Genomic DNA, 21,307 nt, shown 5'->3' on the forward strand with positions numbered 1-21,307 from the left:
GACAGTAATAACTGCAGTTATGGATTTTATCTTTGATGATGACGAGGACCTTGATATAGTACCACAAGTCTTTCCCATACCACCTCCACCTTTAGAAGGAGAAGATTTAAGTATACCACCCATGAATGGAGTCCAATATCTACAGAGAGCTATGTGAGTTTTGAACCCTATTGTTATTCTGTACTTTCTTTATTAACTAAAGGAGATGCTTTAGGATTTTGAAAATATTTTAAATAAAATTTATTTCTATAGGTAGTAATTTGTAATTTTGGATCTGTTTAATCATGAACTAAATTGAAACTTTGAACTTGTTCTATTGTACCATTACTATAAGGAGTGTTTGTCACAAATGAAATTCTAATGGAACAGTGAAAACAAGGAATATAGTTATAGTTCAGCTATTTTGTTTAAACTTCACAGTAGATTTTTGGACCCTTATTAACTTGTTTCTAATCTGTAAATATGGTACTTGAATATATCCTACAGAAGAAGATATCTATAATATGAAGAACAAGTGTCAGGAAAATTGTTTATTAAACAATTCATGAAAAATTTCAAATTATGTACTTTTAAAAACAAAATTCTGTTAAAATATATGTATTGTTATCTGTGTTATGAATGTTATGCATATCACTAAAAATAAGCATAAAATTGCTGCAAAATGATGTCTCTCCCAGCTCTTTAGGTCATGTTGGACAGCTTATAGAATAATTTTAAAAAATTTGTTCATGGCTGTTGGTGAATTACTGGTAGAGGTTAAAATCAGCCCATCTTTTTCGAAACACATTGCTTTTTTAACTTATTATGCTTACTTAGCTAATAATGCAATAAAAAGATGTCCCTAGATCATAGTTTGCAGGAATGATGTTTCAAGTCTATCCATTTGAGGATGCTAATAAATTTTCTCATATCTCATCTGTAGGAATCTAATTTTTATTTTACTACTACAGTTAAGTTTTGTTTCTCCCTGTTAAATAATAAAATAGTATTTTAATTTGAATAAACACAATAATATTGCAGACAGATCAGGTTGAAATTGTACTCAAACAATAGTGCAAGTAGCAGTAAATAAAAGCACTGAAAATCGCTTACAGCTACTTTAAATATAATATTTTTCATTCATACAAATGTACAGATGTACCACATTTCAAAAAGATACACAGAAAGTATACTTGTATTCCACAAAATCTGTCAGTATACCTGAAGATTGGAACTACTTTTAAATAATGCATTGCAATTCTGAAATTACTCAGAAGTTATTAGTACAGATGTAAGATATGTTATACTACTAGGCATATGGTAATATATTGGTTTATTTTATTTCAGAGAAGAAAAAAATAAATGTGAAGGAGTAATAACAGTAAAGATGGATTTGCCTCCACAACCCAATCTTCAGGTTATCCATGTAAGTTGGGTCTAATTAAAGTTTATACAGTTAATTCTTGATTAGTACTAAGTGAGTACTTACAGAGTAAAACATCACAAATAAAATAAATATTTCAAAAGGACAACACACATTATGTTTGAGTATGCACAAAGATAGAAAGAATTACAGTATTTCAACAGTTTACCGCTGTTTTTGAATAGATCCAGATATGGCGACACAAGGTTACCAAGCCTAATAAGACAAAACAGAATATTATATACGCTATAGATTGTTATAGTCCACTTGCAATTGAAATGGTGGAGAAATTGCAATCTGATAGGCACCCTGAGATTACTAATGTTGAACAGGTGTGGACAGTATAAAATTGCTGAAGAAACGTGACATTTCAAAATCACTTACATAGAAAAACTTAACCCTTAAAGCACGTTACATAGATGTCAGTACCATCGGAATTGCGCTAATTGCAACATACGGGAATATCCTTATTGTCTTATTTTAGTTTATTGTGTACATTATAATTCTCCAAAGTTCCATGAATGTGTGGGATTGCATATATGTATTGATTTATGACTTACAGGAAGCAAATTGGATTTCCAGTGTATATTAAGTGTTATTCTTTTATCTTTGTTTCGCTGATGAGATTTAAGTGTTCTAAGTGAATGCAATAATTTCTTTATTTCTTCAAAATTTGTAAATCTTTTAAATTTTGTTGACTGATTAGGCATAAGCCTCTTGAACCTACAACTCAGTTTAAATTTAAATTTTAGTTTTTCTTGAGAACAAAACAATACATTTTGATTATGGGATTAAATTATTTTCTCTTATAAGTAAAACCATTGTTAACAAGAAAGTAAATTGGAATGAGTGAATGAATTCGAACAAAACCTCGATTTAACTTATGATTAACAAAGCAGTCTATGATAATTAAAAAATTATGCATAAACATGTTTTATTTGCAGCTTTATCTCTTATTGGTGAATTTTATTATTTTCGTTTATTTTAAACTTACTTCATTCGAAGTGATTTTTTTGTTATTTTTATTTTTTATTATTGTTTATAATTTTCATGTAAATGCACAATCTTTATAAAGACATGTTCAACCCATATATGCCCAAGTCATTTTTAGAGGTTTCAAAATTAAATTTTACCCATTTATTTGTATTAGTATATCTTAAAAATGAACCAGAAAAATAATTAAAAAATTTCTTACATTCATGGATTTTCCATAACTGATCCGCCCCAAAAATGGGGCGTTGGGCATGTAAGGGTCCGTAAGCCTAATACTAATTATTTTTGTATTTTTTTGGAAAAGCATACATAGAAACGAACATGTAATACCTAAATATATGTGTTTTATTCAAATATAACATGATTTAAAAATAATAATTGAAGTAAATCTTATTTTTATAACTAACATATATTTCTGAAAATACAGAATTATGGACTTAGATTTTTCAGAATGATTTTTTTTCTACTAACTGGGAATGAAACTTAACAAAACAATTAGGCGTGGCATCCCTACTGAACAATTTCTGACATTTCTTGGTGGTATAATTTCTTGTGGCATTCAGCGCAGCGTATTTGAGACACATATCAAATGGCTGATGCCATCCAAGCGTAAGCCATCTGGAACACGGGTCCGCTCGACTTCTTAGATGGTCTTCCAATTGATGGACGGTCTACATTTCTTCATCAGGTACACTTGAACTACTTCTCTGATAAACCCAAGAAAGTCGAAAGCATCTTTACTTTTGCTTGCTGGGCTTAGCTTATACAACTAAAAGGCATTGTTCAGCTGCAAACTTAAGTGGGGAATAAAATAAGTTGCCAATACCGACTTCTTCATCCGTATGGTTGTTTGTAGGCTAAGAAGACATTTTGATCATCGCCTATCAACTCCTCCCATGTATAAATTGTAACAATCAACACACAGTGGTTGCTTGACACTAATTCTTCTTTTCTCCTGCTGTGACCAGCGGTTGCATGAACTACCATGGGAGATACTCCAGACGATTTTGATGCAAGATTGTGACAACACTATTATTATTGAATCAGACAAGAATAGTTCCTGACTTTCTGTCACTTAATTGCTCAAAGCTTCCTCTCTTTAGTTTTTTAAATAATTTGTGCGTCAGTTAACGGAGCCTTCCTCGATTCTGTCAACTCTAATTGTGCCAGTTCATCATACCCATTTTCCTTGAGATCTTTCTAAAAGAGGCAGTGATGTAAAGTAGTTATATACAAACAGGCTTTATTTACTGTCGGAGGGAAGTCCTTTTAACCAGGTTCATTACCACTGACCCTCCCACAACCTAAAATGTGGATGGGTGTTGCCTGTAGATGCACCCTGGTAAGGTTCACCTTGAATAATGTAGCCTAAACGTGTACACATCGACCAAACTTTAAAACCAAACCTTATTGGTTTATTATGTATGTGCTGTTTTGCACCATGCCTCCCAAAATACCTTACCATTGACTCATCCAAATGCTAACGTACGCGTCTCTAGGAAAATATTCTAACCAATTTTTCGTTTTAAGTATTTCCAAGAGGTTGGATCTTGGTATATTTGTCTGTAACGTCAAGATTGTTATTGTCTGCAACATGAAAATAACGAAGGATTTCTTCAAATCTGGTGCTGAGACTTAGCTGCTGCTACACTGGGTGATGCGTGTATGCACCTGTGTCCCAGTCAGAGATATGATTTCACCCCCCCCTGGCAACAGGTATCCACTCAATAAAAGAAATACCAGTAAAAAACACGTATTTCATGGGATGTTACATTAAAGGATGTATGATTGGCCCTTGAACATTTGCGTACTTCTTTGATTCCTGAACTATTCAATCAATTAGTTGTGGCATCTTCATCATCATAAAATAATTACAAAAAACTCTGTTGGAGTTCGATCAACATTAATGAAATCTGTGGCATCTCCCATTCATGTTCAGGCTATTTTAAACTATGGTCTCATCTAATTGTTCCCATTTACCGTGTAGGTAAAGATCCTTTCTTAGCTTTTTTTATTCATTTGTCTCAGAATGGGTCTTATTTTCAAACATGGTTGTGTTTTAGAACTAACTCTTCTTGAGGAGTTTTTTTACGTTTCCTGTCAATCAAAACCAGATATTACTAATGATTAACTTGATCATTTAGCTTCATCAATAACACTTGTCCCTGAAGAGGGACTAATGTCTAAAAGATCACTGGAAGTGGAAGGTTTTTCTATTAGGTCACTACTCCTACAGGATTATTTATAATGATATCTGGATCTCCAAAAGATCATTTGATCAAGTCCATCAGAGTTAAGAGTTGTAGCTTGCAGTTGAGCGAGCCGGACGCTCTCAAGCTGGTTACCTGTTAATCGATTTATGTTGTCTTCCTCCTCATTAGCACTATCTTCATCACTTTGCAAAAAAGTTTTCAGGTGGCTCAGTGTACACTTTAGCAGTAAGGAGAGTATCTGTATTTCCTTCCAGAAACTGCAGTATAACTTCAACGGTGTAACTGGAATAAATATATGACATAAGTATTTCTCAAAGTAAATCCGACTTAACAAATTTGTTTTTACTAATAACAGTTGGAAATAGAATGGTGTTACCTATTGTGTATAAAAGATAACTGAATTCAAATGTACTTATTTAATGGGTCTACGTCACTAATTGACAACATCGTTAGAACGAACATCAATCCAAGTGAGCTTGGTCACTCCGCCCGATCAAGTTGTCATAACGGCAGTATCGGAACCACCATGCTCATGTTGGTGTATCTCAAGGTTAATGTGTCTCCTTGCTGATAAAATACTCCTAAGTTCAAACTCAAACGTCAAATTTAAGATAACAGCATCCATTGTTTTTTAAGACACTTGTTGGCAAATGAAATGTGGGCTAATGTTCTTAGTGCACAAGATGTGAACTCCAAGTTCTCACTTGTTTCCTATCTACTTTTTCATATTATTTTAATTTAATTGCTCCTATAAAGAAGGTAAAATTATACCAGAAAACCAAATCTTTTACGAAGGTGGTTTTCAATAAAGATTTGCTTCTGCTCCAAGAGAAAAAAAAAAAAAAAGGTGATCACTATGTATTCTCTGACTGAAACACCTTGGTTCTGGACATCCATTGTTGCGAAAATCTTACCGTGGAACTTAAGAAACAGTTTCGGACTAGTGTTCCGCTCCTGCTAAGGCTGGTTGGATTTTATAAACACATCACAAAGGCCACCACCCCCCCCAAGAACAAAAACAGGGCCCGTTTGTGGAACATCAAAAGGACATCAGCCCAACCAAAAAGTCTAAGGATTGAATTTACCTGTTACTGCCATTAAAGAATGAAAAGTGGTACCTTAGTGGTCGATCCGACTGTTATCTCATGTCAGTTTAATTCTTTTCTTCACCCAGATGGGCGAACGTCTTGGAGGCGGTTCTTGGAATGTTGACGACCCACAACGAGTGTGTCATGCGATGCGGACAGTTGTACCTTCACTTTTTCCCTGTGGCCAACAGATGTTCGGGAAGTAATCGCAGTAGTAAAAAAAATCCTTAAAGCCCGCCACACCTCACTCAGGGGCTGATGGGATTTTCTTCTAGCCTTCTGAAGGATGTTGTCTCTGAGCAGGGCTGGCTTGGCCTTTGGCCCACATTGCGAATGCTACCTTCGAAAGTGGTGTATTTCCATGTATTTCTAAAGCAAGCAATAGTTAAACCACTACTGAAAAAAGGGAAGCCCATATGACATCCGAAAACTATAGGCCCATATCTATCCTATCAACGTTTTCAAAAGTCTTGGAAAAGCTGTATCCTTGTTCGTTTACTGTCCGTTTTTATCGCATAATAATGTCATTTTTGAAAAGCAATTTGGCTTCAGACGTGCTGCTTCTCGACACTTGATGCCGTTTTTGACTTCATCAATCAATGGTTTCTTATTTGCCTTGGTATGAACCGTCTGCATTTCGTTTGGTGTTTTCTTTGGATCTCCGAAAAGCGTTGTTTCGATGTTGTCAATCATGGGCTCTTGATATGCAAACTACAAAACCTTGGAATTAGGGGTGCCGCATTTGGACTGGGTGTCTTCATATTTGATGGGGCGTAGCCAGGTAGTTGAATTTCCCTTTGTTTGACCACTCTGGTTGCTTGAGTCATCGAGTATCCTCTGTGAAAACAGTGAAGTCAGGGTACCCCAAGGCTCTGTCCTTGGCCCAGTCTTATTCCTATTATTTGTTAAATGACATCTCATCTAGTGTGGGCGGAGGAAATCTGTGCTTATTTGCTGACGAACACATCTTTCAATATGTCACATAAAAATAGGGAAAACCTGGAATATGATAATTTTTTTGTACAAAGGCAGCTGTCTTCTTCAATGGATGGAAGTAAATCACCTTACTGTGAACACTGCAAAGACAAAACATTCCCTGGATTTTAATTTTTTAGAGCACCCATGAATGGTTGATAGTGTAAGTTCATCCATTATTTTAGGCGATTCCGTTATTAACTCGTCACAATTTACAAACTTCTTGGGTGTGATTTTGGACTCAAGCCTGAACTTTCACCTTCATCAATGGACAAGGTGTGTGGGAAAATAAATTTTTTATGCAGCGGCATATTTTTATTATACGTAGACGACTCTCTCCAGTTTTTTCTAGTACTGAAATTCTTCTGGCTTTGGCATATTATGGGTGCATTTACCCACATCTTGCTTATGACTTCCAATATGGGGCTCTGAAAAACTACAAAGACCCTATACAATCTTTCGTTGAGCAGAAGAAATCTCTAAGGATTGTATTAGGGCTGGCAAGAAGTCAATCATGCAGGAGGGTTTGTTTTTCCGATCAAACAAAATTCTTACATTCCCAAGCCCTATTTACATACTCGAAACCTTAACCTTCTTTAAGAAAAATTATGCACATTTTTACCTCTTGATTCTCCTACTCAATACAACTTACATAAGAAACTCCATCTGTATACCTGTAACCAAAACACCGTACCTTCATTTTTTGAAAACCAGTTATATTTTTACAGCAATCAAATTATTTAATAGTCTCCCCCCACCCTCCCCCCCACTGGAAATAAAAGCAGAAACTGTTGTTTAGCAAATTTTAGAAAAAGAACTTAAGATGTTTTTTTGATTGATGGAGAGTTATTTACTCTGTAAGAGATTATCTAATGTACAAATAAGATGTTTAGTATTTTATCTTTTGTTTTTTATTATTATTGTAAAATTATTGACCATTGTCATGCAATGTTAATTGTTAATCTGACAAATAAACACTTTTAGACTTTGACTTTGACTTTGGCTTGGACTATGCTATGTACCCGGCTATGCCTCCGCCGCCCCAATTTTGGGGGGCAGTAGGAAAAATGAGGTTATGTTTCTCTGTGACTGAATAAGTAAGTTTATAATTATTTTTCACTAAAGTAATATACAAACAATAAATCCAACTGTAAAATAACTTCTACTTATTTGTCAGTTAGAATTACGTGTTTTCCTAATCCATTTTTAATCTTCAAAATATTGACAGAAAAGACACAACACATGAGGCTTCTGCAGAGGTGCAACACACTGTTGCAATCACTATACCAACTGATATATGTAAGAAAACACATAAAAGTCCCTTTATAAACAAAAGTGTACCTGACAGAGTTTTTTTTTTATAGTGCCGCCCCAAAAATGGGGCGTTGGGTATATATGGGTTAAAGTGTTTCAGCATATTAAGTGGAAGTATATACATTAATGTTAATTTATACTTGCTTCGCTCTCATGAACACCATTTGCATTGTTTATTGTTATTGCTATTTTATTTTATTTTTCTATTTTGTTGTACACATATTGGAAAATCTATCACTGCTATATGAATTGGCTATGAAATACAATGAAAAATCTCTTTAACGCGTTTGCTGCGGGTGGTAGCTCTGGTTACCGCTGCTACACTACTTAAATCATTTAAAGTAAACATTTAAATATATTTTGTTATAATTACTCACCACATATTTGTAAATAATAACTGAATTTGAGTGAATTAGCAGAGATTTATGTAAACTTTTTCACGTTTTTTATAAACTTTTACATTCATTTTGGTTTTCACATTTACGTATAAATATTGTTTATATGTGTCTAAAACGAATAAAATACAATTTACTTAGCTACAATGTATTCATTTGGAATATTCCCACTGCCATAAAAGGGCGTTCCTTAGTGCGAGCGGTAACTAGCGTTACCAGCTGGCAAGGAAGACTGTCCTCAAGAGCTAGCGGTAACCACAGTTACCGCATTCCCAAATTGTTAGAGAGTGATAACTTTTGTGATTTATGAGTAATTTTTATATATTTCTATCATATGTCGTCCAAAAGTAAGTAAAAATAAATTTCAGCATATAGGAAACTCTATATAGGGATTTTTAGCAGCAAACGTGTTAAGAGGCGAAGTTAGGACTAGGTATTTGTGAATGTGGAGCATTTCCTCCACTCTAATTATGAATGTGAAGCAAGGTTGTAACTTTTTTATTTCCTAATTGACAAGTTCCTTAAACAAATGGTGTAAAATTTAAAAAAAAGTTAAAGTAATTTACTCTAAGAGGCCAAAGATGCATGGTTCAAATCTCAACTTTAAAAAATTAAAGATTTTGTACTTGCCTTATATGACAAAGTCGAGGGGGTACCCCCCCTCAAAAAAAACAGGAATTTCAGTATAATTTCTTTATTTCTCAATATTTTTACATCAAATTTTGATCACCTTCAAAGTATTCACCATTGGCCATAATGCACCTATCCAAATGATGCTTCCATTGTTCAAATGTCCTTTAGGCCTTCCAGCGATCCATGATAGCAAAACACTTTCCTTTCTTGTCCCTTTTGACTCTGGGGAACAAAAAAATCCGGTGACTAGGGGACTGGACAATCGTCATGCCGTTTTTGGTCAAAAATTGTGACATGGAGAGGGCGGTGTGAGCTGATGCGTCCTGATGGAAGAACCAGTCACCAGTGTGCCAAAGATCTGCTCTTTTATTCCAAATGCTCTCTTTCAATCTCTTCAAAATTTCCAGGTAGAAATTCTGGTTGACAGTTTGACCTGGTGGAACAAACTCCTTGTGCACAACACCTCTGTAATTGAAAAAAAACAAATGAAGATTGTCTTGATTTTTTATTTCACTTGGTGAGCTTTTTGGGATGAGGAGAGCCAGATGTCTTTCACTGGCTTGATTGCTGCTTTGTTACAGGATCGTATCCATAGCACCGTGATTCATCACCAGTAACCACCTTGGAAGAAAATTCCGTCTGTGAGTAGGCGAGGAACGAATTTGGCTACAATCCTTTTCATGTGCAAATCTTCAGATAAAATCCTCTGAATTGAACTCCATGACACTCCAGACATCTCACAAAGCTGATCATTGGTTTTGCGATGGTTTTCACGAACAAGGTCATTGATTTTGTTGACATTTCGTCAGTTCTTGATGTTGAAGGCCGTCCTGAACGGGTTTGGTCTTCAATTGACATTTCTCCATTTTTAAAACGAGTAAACCACTCGTAAACTCGAGTTTTACCTAAGGCAGTTTTCCATAAGCATTCTTGAGCATTACAATAGTCTCTGCAGCGGATTTCCCTAACAGGAAAAAAAATTCAGAGCAGCCCATTGCTCTTGAGAATTCATAATGTTTTTTACAACAAAAATTTGTTTTAATGAAACAATTTTCACAGATGAACCGATCCACTCACAGCGACACAGCTGCGCATACTGACTCAGGAAGCGTGCGTGACCTTGACGTTTGGCCGGCCGAATGATGGCTTCCCCCATTCTTGCTCCTCACCACAGCCCAATTCCCGTTACTTTTGGATCCCCCCTCGTATGAGAATAGTAAGGGTACACCAAAAGAAATAACATTTTTTTTTTAATATGCAAATGCTAGAAAGAAGTAAACAAAATTAATCAAGGAAAAAGAATAGCTAATGAAAATTATATAAATAATTTTTTTAATAAATGTAAGGCGGCTGCATGGAAAGTTATAAAGGCAGAATATTGTAACTGTGAAACATGGTGGCTTAATTGTAGTAGATTCCAATAAATTTAAGAATTATTTCGTTAATTTTGTCAGTGAACTAGACTTAGGTAATAATTGCAAAGTCTCTATAAATAATATCAAAGAGTCAGTAAATAAGTTTATTATAGGTAGCAATAAAACCAGTTGTTGTTTTAGATAGCAACAAATTCAAGTTAGGGGTGTCCAATAATGTTTATCTAATTTAAGTTTATCTTGTGCTGAAGATTACCATCAGTTTTGTAATAAGATATTGTAAAAAAATCTCAGGTATAATACATATTCAATCCATAAAGCTATCAACCCATTTCACTAGTTTCAATTCTAGGTAACCTTTTGGAAAGTTGTATAAAATATCAGTTAAAATTTTTCATTGGTCTAAATAATATTTTTGGTAGTGACCAGTTAGGTTTCATTCCGGCTTGAAATACAATTTAAGCAGTAGAAGTTGTTAGCACAGTTTTAATAAATCTGGAAAATAAACTGGTAACATCAGCAACATTAATAGATTTTTAAAGCGTTTGACTGTATTTCTCATGAATTATTAGTGAGTAACTGTTTTACTATGGAGTTAAAAACAGTGAGTTCGCATTGATCAATTCCTTTCTTAGTAACAGAAAGCAAATGGTTGTTCAGATACAGAATGTATCTAGTTTTAGAAACATAAATATCAGAGTGCCATAAGGGTCTTTACTTGGTCCTCTTTAGTTTGTGATAGCAATTAATGATTTTTCTTGTAATATTTCTTGTCAATTAGTTTTATATGCAGATGACACTAAACTTTTAAATTACCATAAAAATCTGGATAACTAGATTATCAGTCTGAATATTGCTCTCAATTGATTTGAAATTAATAGTCTTGTAGTAAATAGCAATAAAACAGAACAAATCATATTCTCTTTATACAGGGTGTCCAAAAAGTCCGGATCGGTTAAATATTTTTCAAAATATTTTAAATAGAGCTACAAAACGTTACACAAAGTTACTGGACATAAAAATCTATTTTATCACATATTCAGTGATCCGCTACTTCCTCAGGGGGGCGGCCCGCTAGGAGTCAGAAGAAAATCTTAAATGTAAGCATAGGTTGATATGCATATCAAATTAAAGGTCTATATTAGTAGAGTACAGAGCCACAAACCCGACCTCAAACGGATAACCGAGTCAAAAGTGGCAGCCGTTCAAAGATGGCAAGAGTTTGGGTCCAAAAAGTCCCGGGTCGGTTGAATATTTTTCAAAATATTTAAAATAGAGTTACAAAACCTTACACAAAGTTACTGGACATAAAAATCTATTTTATCACATATTCAGTCATCCGCTACTTCCTCAGGGGGGCGGCCCGCTAGGAGTCAGAAGGAAATCTTAAATGTAAGCATAGGTTGATATGCATATCAAATTAAAGGTCTTTATTAGTAGAGTACAAAGCCGCAAACCCAACCTCAAACGGATGACCGAGTCAAAAATGACAGCCGTTCATTAAAAAATTAAAAACATTAAAAAATGGACATGAGGTGTTTCTTGAGGTGTTTGAGGGTCATTTGAATAACTCATTAAATTGTAAACAGTTTTGGGTTAGTAAAGTTAAAATCAAAAAGCTCATCAGTGTATTTTGTTACATTAACCTAAGTTGCAAACTCTTAGCTATCTTTGAACAGCTGTCATTTTTGACTCGGTCATCCGTTTGAGGTCGGGTTTGCGGCTTTGTATTCTACTAATCAAGACCTTTAATTTGATATGCATATCAACCTATGCTTACATTTAAGATTTTCTTCTGACTCCTAGCGGGCCGCCCCCCTGAGGAAGTAGCGGATGACTGAATATGTGATAAAATAGATTTTTATGTCCAGTAACTTTGTGTAAGGTTTTGTAGCTCTATTTTAAATATTTTGAAAAATATTCAACCGTCCCGGGACTTTTTGGACACCCTGTATAATACAATTTGTAATGATAACAAAACAGTAAAATTATTAGGTATACAACTTGATAGTAAATTAAATTGGCATTGTCACACTCAACAGTAATATAGAAAATTACCTAGAGTAACATTTATCTTGTGTAAATTGGCAGACAATGTGACTTTTAACATGTTAATAGCTGACTTTGTATTTTTTCATTCATATTTAAGCTAAGGGATTACTCTATGGGGCAATAGTAAAGGTTCTTTCAAAAAAAAGTCTAAAGAGTCGTAAAAAAAATACCAGAAAGAGTTTCATATAGACCTATTTTTAAGAAATTACAAATATTGAATTTTCCAAGCTTATATGTTTATTGTTGTATAACTTCTTTTTTTTCTTTTTTTTTTTTTTTTAAAGGAGAAGCCGATCCCCTTTTAAACCTTATTCTGCCCGTCCTCATGGGCCACTGGCCTGTGCGAGGATCTTATCAAACAGAATAAGGGGGAGAGTCGATACAGTACAAGGTCAATGGTACTGATAAAAAGTCCAAGGGTCACAGACAGGATTCGAACCTGCGCTATCTCTAACTCAGACCAGTGGCGTAGCGACAGAGGAGCGAGTGGAGCGACCGCTCCAGGGCGGGGGCGACGGGCAGGCGCAGGGCCTAGTAACATGTTACTAGGCCCTGGGCGGGCGGACGATAATATGGCGTGAAGCAGCCCCTTCCACGCGCATCACGCCCGCGCAGTGTCTTTGTGTCAGTCAGTCTGTCATTGACCTTGGCTGAGACAAAAGGCGTCCGTACAGACCCACCGAGTGATTGACTTACTTCAATTTACCTTTGCGTAGTGATTGCAGATTTAGCGTTAGTGCAAAGTATTGATTATATTATTTATTTTGTTGTGATGTGATTTGTGTGGTGTTGATTTATTACCTTTGGTATATAATGTCAAAAAAACTAAGTGGTGCTGAGTATCGGAAACGAAGGTTAGAGAAAAGTCACACAGAAAATCTTGAACTTAAGAAGGTAAAGAAGTTATCTACCTACTTTTCGAGGGACACTTCAGTAGTTGCAGTTTCTCAAGAACCCACTTGTAGCTCACAAGTACCCACAAGCGATGAGGACTTGGAGCAAACAACTATAGGCTTACCTGAAGATGCAGAAGACCACTGCCTTCTTCAGGAACCTTTTTCTAAGGTAGGCCTAGTTAAAACTGAAGGTACCGATTGCGAGTTGAACCTTAAAGAAAATGTAACAGCTGTTATAAGTTCTTCTGATAAGGGTAATTTTGAAAACACTCTTACAGGTACAGCCGAACAAAAACGGCAAATAATAAAATTAGGCCCTCATCAGCCTAAAGGGCCATTTCCAAAAGAATCAGAAGGGAGAAATAAAAATAGGGGATTTGACGAGAAATGGTATTTTCAAAAGAATAAAGAAACCAATTGAGAATAAAACGTAATTGGTTATGCTATTCAAACATCCTCAATGTTTGCTATTGTCAGCCATACTGGCTTTTCAATATGGCATATACTGATGTGGGATTTTCGAAAGGTACGTCTGATTGGGCACATTTACGTCGAAACATAAAAGACCATGAAGAAGATTCGCAAAGTCATGCAATTGCGTGTGAAATATACTATCGCTGGCAGTTAGGCCTAACAGTTGATAGTGAGAATCTGGAGGAGATTAAAAAAACCACTAATTACTGGAGACAAGTTTTAAGGCGAGTGGTGGACGTCATTATTACGTTAGCTACAAACGACTTACCACTGAGAGAGCACAGATTGTGTAATGACGATGAAGATGCAACTAAATCGAAAGGAAATTTCCTTGAGATAATACATATGCTAGCAAGATATGACCAGGTCCTTGCAGATTTAATTAAGTTACCAAAACGTGGTGTTAACTTCCTTAGTCCTCAGATTCAAAATGAGCTGATCAACCTCATTTCCAAAGAGATAAAAAAAGAAATCAAGGAAGAAATGAAAAAAAGCCCCTATGTGTCTATTATCTTTGATACAACTCAAGATATAGCGAAAACCGACCAGCTGAATACAGTGTTTCGTTATATAAAGATAAAAACTGACGAAGGTGACAGGCCAGTACAACTAGTCATAGAAGAAGCGTTCGGGGGCTTTTTGGAAGTGGAAAGCCAGAAATCAGAATACTTATCAAATGTTGTTTTCAATATCATAGAAAAGTATTCAGATATATCTAAAGTTCGAGGGCAAGGCTACGATGGAGCCGCTAATATGAGTGGTATATATTCAGACCTTCAAGCAAGAATAAAACAAAAAAATCCTGCAGCTAAGTATATTCACTGTTGTGCTCATGCCCTTAACTTGGTAATCAACGATTCAGTATCAAACATTCCTGAAATCAGAACCTTTTTTGATAATGTTCAAAGTCTTTATGTATTTTTTAAAACTATATCAAGATGGGCACTGTTGACTAAGTCGGCTATGTTACAAAAAACCAAGAAAGTGTGTCCAACAAGGTGGACTTCAAGAAATCAAGCCGTCGACGCTCTTCGATGTGGTTATTTTGACATAATAAAAGTACTGACTTTCCTAACGTTAGAAGGTAAAGACCAAGAAGAAGTAAACCAAGCTAAATCACTTTTGAAATATTTTGAGCAGTTTCCTACAGTAATATTGATAGTTTATTGAAAGTGTGTTGCTTGAAACTATGGACATAATTTCTAAAAAACTTCAAAGTACCGAAGAAGACTTGGAACACGCAACAAAAATGCTCTTAAATCTCAAAACAAAAATTAACAAACTTAGGAATGAGTGGCAAACAGTTAAAGCAGATGCAACTAAGCTTTGTTTGCAATGGAAAGTTGTACCACATTTCATTGACTCAAGAACAAAAAAGAAGACAAGAGTGTTTGACGAAGTGCAAGTTGATGACCCTATTAAAGACAATGAGAAACGTTTGAGGTGTTCAACCGTAGCCTTGACATAATCACAACACAGCTGACTGAGCATTTTGAGGTTGTTACTCACATTACTAGTAGTTTCCAATGTCTGAAGCCTTCTTTTTTAGTTGGAGCAAGTGATGAAGAAATCTTAGAATCAAGCAAAATTTTGATATTAAACTACCAAGACGACATCTCTCTTAACTTAGGTCCACAGATTGTAAGGCTAAAAACTTGTTTTTTAAGTCACGTGGAAAAACTCAAAAGTATAAGGGATCTTGCAGATACTTTAATAGTGCGTGCTCAAGTTGGTTCCAGCTTTCCAGATGTTGTGAATGCTTGTTTGATGTTTTTGACACTACCTGTTACAACTGAAAGTGCAGAGAGATCATTTTTAAAACTTAAACTGATAAAGAACTATCTTTGCAGCACCATGTCCCAAGAACGTCTGAGTGCCTTAGCAACTATATCTATAGAGCGCAGCAGAGCCAGGCACATCAACTTGGACGACACAATAACACAGTTTGCTAGCATGAAGTCACGAAAGAAGATTAGTTAAGATAGTAATATGCGAGTTGGTTTTGTAACTACTTAACTACTATGTTCACGTTTTAGATAATGTACTCAAATTTAAACTAGGGTTTTCAATACATATTTATTAAATATATTGAAATTTGTACTTTCATTCCAAACTCTATGGAATTGAATTGAGATTTAAATACATATTGCTATACACGTAAACTAGGTCTCTTACAAGGAACAAAACTTTATAAAGAATAGTAGACTGTAAGTTATTATAAAAAAATGATGTTTGGTCAAAGACGCCTTACATTGCTGATGAAATGATGGCCAAGAAAAGTTTGTTACGGTAGTGAGGTGAACTGTCGGCACTGATTGATCATGTAGGTAAAAAAGTTGGGGAAGGGGCGCCAGGGACTGAGTCGCTCCATGGCGCCAAAATCCTCACTACGCGACTGACTCAGACTCAAAGTCCGAAGTCTTAGACCGCTCGGCCATCGGCACTCCCAACTGATGTAAATATAATGCTTAGTGACTTGATAGTTGGAAAAGAAATATGTCAATATTGCCCTAGAAAAAACTACCTGTTATATTTAATACCAGCTAGGCTAGAAAAAACCAAGAGCAGCCATATTTATATGAAAGTTAAATTTTTCATCCAACTTCCAGAGAAAGGATGGTCTGTACTCACAAAAAAATTTCAAATAGTTTTTGGGATGTTATTAAAAGAAAATACTTTGTATTCTGTACAAGAGTACTTGGCCTGTGACATGAGTAATCTTCACTTTTTTGTTAACGTAGTTCTTTTTCTCAAGTTTTTTTTTATCTTATGTAAATATAGTGTTTATCTTGTTAACTAGTTGTAGATTGTTTCTTTAAATGTTATACCACTTTTAAGTTATTGTTAATTCTTTATATTTTTAGATTTTTTACTTCATGCTTTACATTGAATTTGTTAATTGCATTATTGTAAATGCTTAAAAACAATAAAATTTCTTGAATCTCGAATCAAAATCCTCTTTATGACAATGAAAATAATAATTAAAAACTTGCAAGACAGGTTTGCAGATTCAGCTCATACTCAATGGCTGGCAACACTGTTAGGACTAAAGATTGGCTGGCAAAATGTGGCTTAAATCTAACGTATTCCCAATTTAATAATGAAATAAATAAAAAGCCTTTTATTGACGAGCGATTTTCAGATATGTCTGGTTTTCAAAATAACTCCTAGTCATTAACTTATTAATTAAAATAATAATTATTAATTATTATTATTATTAAAATAACATAACTAATCTAAAAGAATATCACAACATATACACATGTTTTAAACATATATACTTATTCCTAGCAACTTACTTATTCTTACAGTAAGTAAACAAGGTCATAGGGGAAGTAGTACAATTTTGAGACAAGTAAAATTATATAAAAATATGACTGTCTAGGCTACATGTTTTAATAAAAGTGTTAAATGGTATAAACCATTGGTTTGACATAAATGATGAAACATCTGCTGCATTTGTGATAACAGTAAGCCAAGACGGTGGTGATATTTTCAGAGAATTTTTCAGTCAATTAGTTATTAGTTTTTACGTAAAACTTAAGTATCAACTAAATATGTTCTTGTATTTTTGTAATCTCTCAGTTTCACTGTTTGTATCATATTTCTAATTATCGTAGGTTTACTAATATTTTAAAGTCAGAACTCTGTTTTAGGTCCCAACAAAAAAAGAGTGCAGCAGAGAGCTGCTGCCAAGCAAGGATTATCAGCAATCAGTCACAGCTGACTTTTCTAAATTACGTCTTAAAATGGAGTCCCTTCAAAAGAAGATGGAAGATGACATTACCATCAGAAAAATAAGAAAAGCATTGGTATGGGGTTTTTGTTTGAATCTAGTACAGGTTTTAGCATTTCACTAGGTATGCTTCACATATACTGTTTTCATCTGTGTTGTCTCCTCAAATAGTGGAACATTTATCCACCAATATTGTGCCAATGGTATAAGTGGAAAACTTGATAAGCAGCCTTAATTTTTTACAATCAGTTTTTGTTTCCTAAATTATAGTTTAGTACGATTCCAAATGCTATCTAGTAACCAGGAACCTTTCTGACTATAAGGATGTGTGTTAAACTGTAAATAAATAATGCTTGGGTGGATTTAAAACTGTATACTTTAATTGTCAAGCATTTTATAAAACCAAAGCAAAAGCAATGTCCAGCCTGTCGGCACAGATGTTTTAACTCTCTTAAAAATTTCTAGCTTAGCACTCAGACCAATGGTTGACCTTTTTTTTTTGTTGTATTGCCAATAACTTAAGTTTTAAGGGTTTATTGCAAACTCAAGATGTATGGTATGAACCCTAACAGTGTAGCATTTCTATAAAACACTACATAGACATAAACGCCTATAATTGTCCTGAAATGTGTACAATATGTTCCTCTTCAGATATTTTTTAGTTTGTTGTTTTTTACAAAATATGTGCTTTTCTTCAAACGTGCCTCTTCGGTTAGGCAGAGAGGGAGGCATGGGTAGGGTTTGTTTTCTGCCATTTTTATGCTCGATCAAACCATCTAGAAATGATAGGGGTAACCACTGACTTTTGGATGACCCTGCATAATATAATTATAATTGTGAAAACTGTATGCACTTTAACATTGAATACTCAATAAACGAGATGTTATAGCAGAGTTCCATTGGACTCTTATGCACATTTAACAGATTGTCTTTTGCATATATTTCAGCCTTCTGCCCTGGATTTTCCATTCTAGCAATCTCCTCAACTTCCTATCCTCCTTCATCAATTATTCGTGTCAAGGTACAAAACATATAAGAAGATACCATTAACACAATAAACAATGATCTCCATTATTGTTATAAATTATGTGTGAGCATTTTAAATAAAATTATAATCTTACTGTTGCTTTTAAACTAAGAATAAATGTTTTTCACCTGTTGTGTAAAGTATTGCTGTATCATCCACTGTTGTAACCAGACAATGATAACCTTAATAACTATTGTCCTAAAAGGGGACTGTTAGAACAGGGCTGTGGCATGGGATTGTACATGAAGAAGTTGAAATCCCCATGTTGATAAATTAAGTGTCTCATTGTTCTAAAATGTATACAGATCTAATACTTCCAGTGGGGATGAAATCTAGCTGAAAAGGAAAGTCATCCTTGAATTAGGGCCAAACTGGAGAACATTGCTTGCTTTCTCTTGACTAAGCTATTGGTAGTTTATTAATTTTTTAAAGTTCCAAAGTTATTAAAATAATATGTAATTGATTCATGATTATCCTGGTTCATCATAATGTTGATTTTAAAATATTTCTTTTGATGAAAATACTTCTTTGCTTGTTAACTTTTGAAATTCAATGTATTAATTTGATTCTTTGTTAATTGAAATAAGCACAACGAGCATGATCACTGTGTATCTCTAGCATTTTATAATGAGATTTTGTTAAAGCCTGATAAAGAAGATGACGATGAATGGCTGAAAATCTGTTCACTACAAGAGGGACCAGATGTCGTGAGGGAATGTGCTGTGGGGCCCTCTGCAAAATTGTGCCTTTCTATGTCGCAGGTAAACTGTTATTCACACCATTATTTAAAACAGCTTTTCATGAACTTTAGAAAACTATATTAAAATTTCCACTATATTAAGATTTGTTAACAGAATTTTGACTTATCACTCTCAAAACATTGGCTATCCAAGGAGCACTTTGTGTGGAGGAACAGGTGATAGTCAGAAGGCTTGGGGCTGTAAAAAATGTGCTACAACCATGTTATTTAATTTGTCTCAGTTCTTAAGATTATGTGATCAATTTATTGATTATCATGTAAGTTTTAGGGTTCACATCATGTCGAAACGTAGTTAACAATTAAAATCTGTGAATATTTTGGCTTTGGTTTGAAAAGTCATTTAATACAAAGGCATTAAATAAATAAGAATTTTATTGTCATTAAGCTTTAAATTCAAGCAATAGACAAAGTCAAATCTGCTATATTAAATTATATTAATAACTTACAAAGTCAATAGACAATAAAATTTAGAAAATCTTAAACAACTCTAAACGACACAAAATAATTTAGACCAACGATGGTAACTATATCAATAACTTAACTATAAGGACAATCTATAACTTAATCTAACATAACAAACATCTTATAAAATATCATATTGGCAGTTCTTTGGATTAAAAGAATTTCTGAATAGAATAAAATGGTAAATTAACCAAAAGCCCATGGTTAAACCTAAACTGCCAGTAATATGTGTCCACTTATAGGAGTGAATCAAAGTGGGTGAAACTTATAATAGTAAGGAACTTGTGCATGACTTTTGTTTTCTCATATTATATATTCTCAGTTAGTTTTGTATCTGTGGTTCTTTATGGTTGATTTTTTTCAGTATTTGACATTTCATGTGTCACTAACTTGTGTAGATATTAATTGTTTTATTTACCAATGAAGACTGAGCCGCAACATAGAATTTCATAGATCCAGGCGTACACAGTGGAATAATGTCCATTACTGTTCTCAAACTTGAATAATAAATATATATTGAATTGAGTCCTATTTCACTGAATGTCAGCAATGTGTGCAGGAGGGGAATGACATGACTGACTCAAAATCTGTTTCATGGGGGATCCCACTGGGTTCTGTCATTGGACCCCTTCTATTCTCACTTTACATACATGACATTACTTCAATCGTAAGGCATTGAAATATTCATCTTTACGTCGATAAATTTACAAACATGCATTCACTGATTACTTAACGAACTAGACACTTTTGTGTCACTACTAACTGGGATATAGAAGCGATTCACTTTTGGGCTAAACAACCACATGGACTGAAACTGGGTAAAATTGAGATGCAAGCAGTAATAATAGGTAATTCGAGACTCATAACGTATTAACCTTGAAAACGCACTAAAACTAAAAGTTAACAGTCGTGAACCAAATTACCAAACTAAACTGAAGAATCTCGGACTGACTGTGAATACAAGCCAAAAATGGGCTGCCTATGTTACGACAAAGTCTTTGTTGGCATCCATAGTTTAAAGAATTATGCTTTGTATTTGTCATTCAATATTAAGGTGGTGCTGGTTAAGACACTTTATATTTCCACACTTTAACTACTGTGATCAGTGATCTAACTGTTGAGCAATTGGACAGATTACAACATGCTCAGAATCACCGAATTAGATTTATTTTTAATCTCAGACATCATTACCATATTTCACAATTTTTAAGCAGTTATACTTATGAAACTTCAAGAACTACATCAATTATATATTCTTTCCTTTTTACATTCAATTATCAAAATTAAACTTCTGTTCATCTGTCCAATTACTTCTATTTTATCTCTGATATTAGTGAATGACCTACAAGAAGGGAAGCCACTCACTGTACCATCAATTCCAATTAATAGATTAATTTTTAATAGATGGTACTTTATGCTGGAGGGCTTTTGGGGTGACAGGCGGTGAAGCTTGTGACGTATTTGAGGTCAGATAGTATGTTGACACTTTCTCTGCAGTATCGGTAATCTAAATG

The 21,307-nt window shown here is 34.4% G+C and overlaps 1 protein-coding gene across 9 annotated transcripts in view; it reads left to right on the forward strand.

Annotated features, from left to right (window-relative positions):
- LOC124365508 (gem-associated protein 2) overlaps window positions 1-21,307 on the forward strand; it is a 33,604-nt gene that overhangs the window by 8,356 nt on the left and 3,941 nt on the right. For all 9 annotated transcript variants that reach the window (XM_046821523.1, XM_046821527.1, XM_046821539.1 and 6 more), the window contains exons 2-5: window positions 6-153; window positions 1,327-1,405; window positions 17,465-17,620; window positions 19,216-19,332. In XM_046821523.1, the coding sequence (XP_046677479.1) occupies window positions 20-153; window positions 1,327-1,405; window positions 17,465-17,620; window positions 19,216-19,332 (486 nt within the window). In that variant the 5' untranslated portion in view covers window positions 6-19. The remainder of the gene's footprint in view (window positions 1-5; window positions 154-1,326; window positions 1,406-17,464; window positions 17,621-19,215; window positions 19,333-21,307) is intronic.

The sequence above is a fragment of the Homalodisca vitripennis genome, chromosome 1 (genome assembly GCF_021130785.1).
Source record: "Homalodisca vitripennis isolate AUS2020 chromosome 1, UT_GWSS_2.1, whole genome shotgun sequence".
Classification (NCBI taxonomy): Eukaryota; Metazoa; Arthropoda; class Insecta; order Hemiptera; family Cicadellidae; genus Homalodisca; species Homalodisca vitripennis.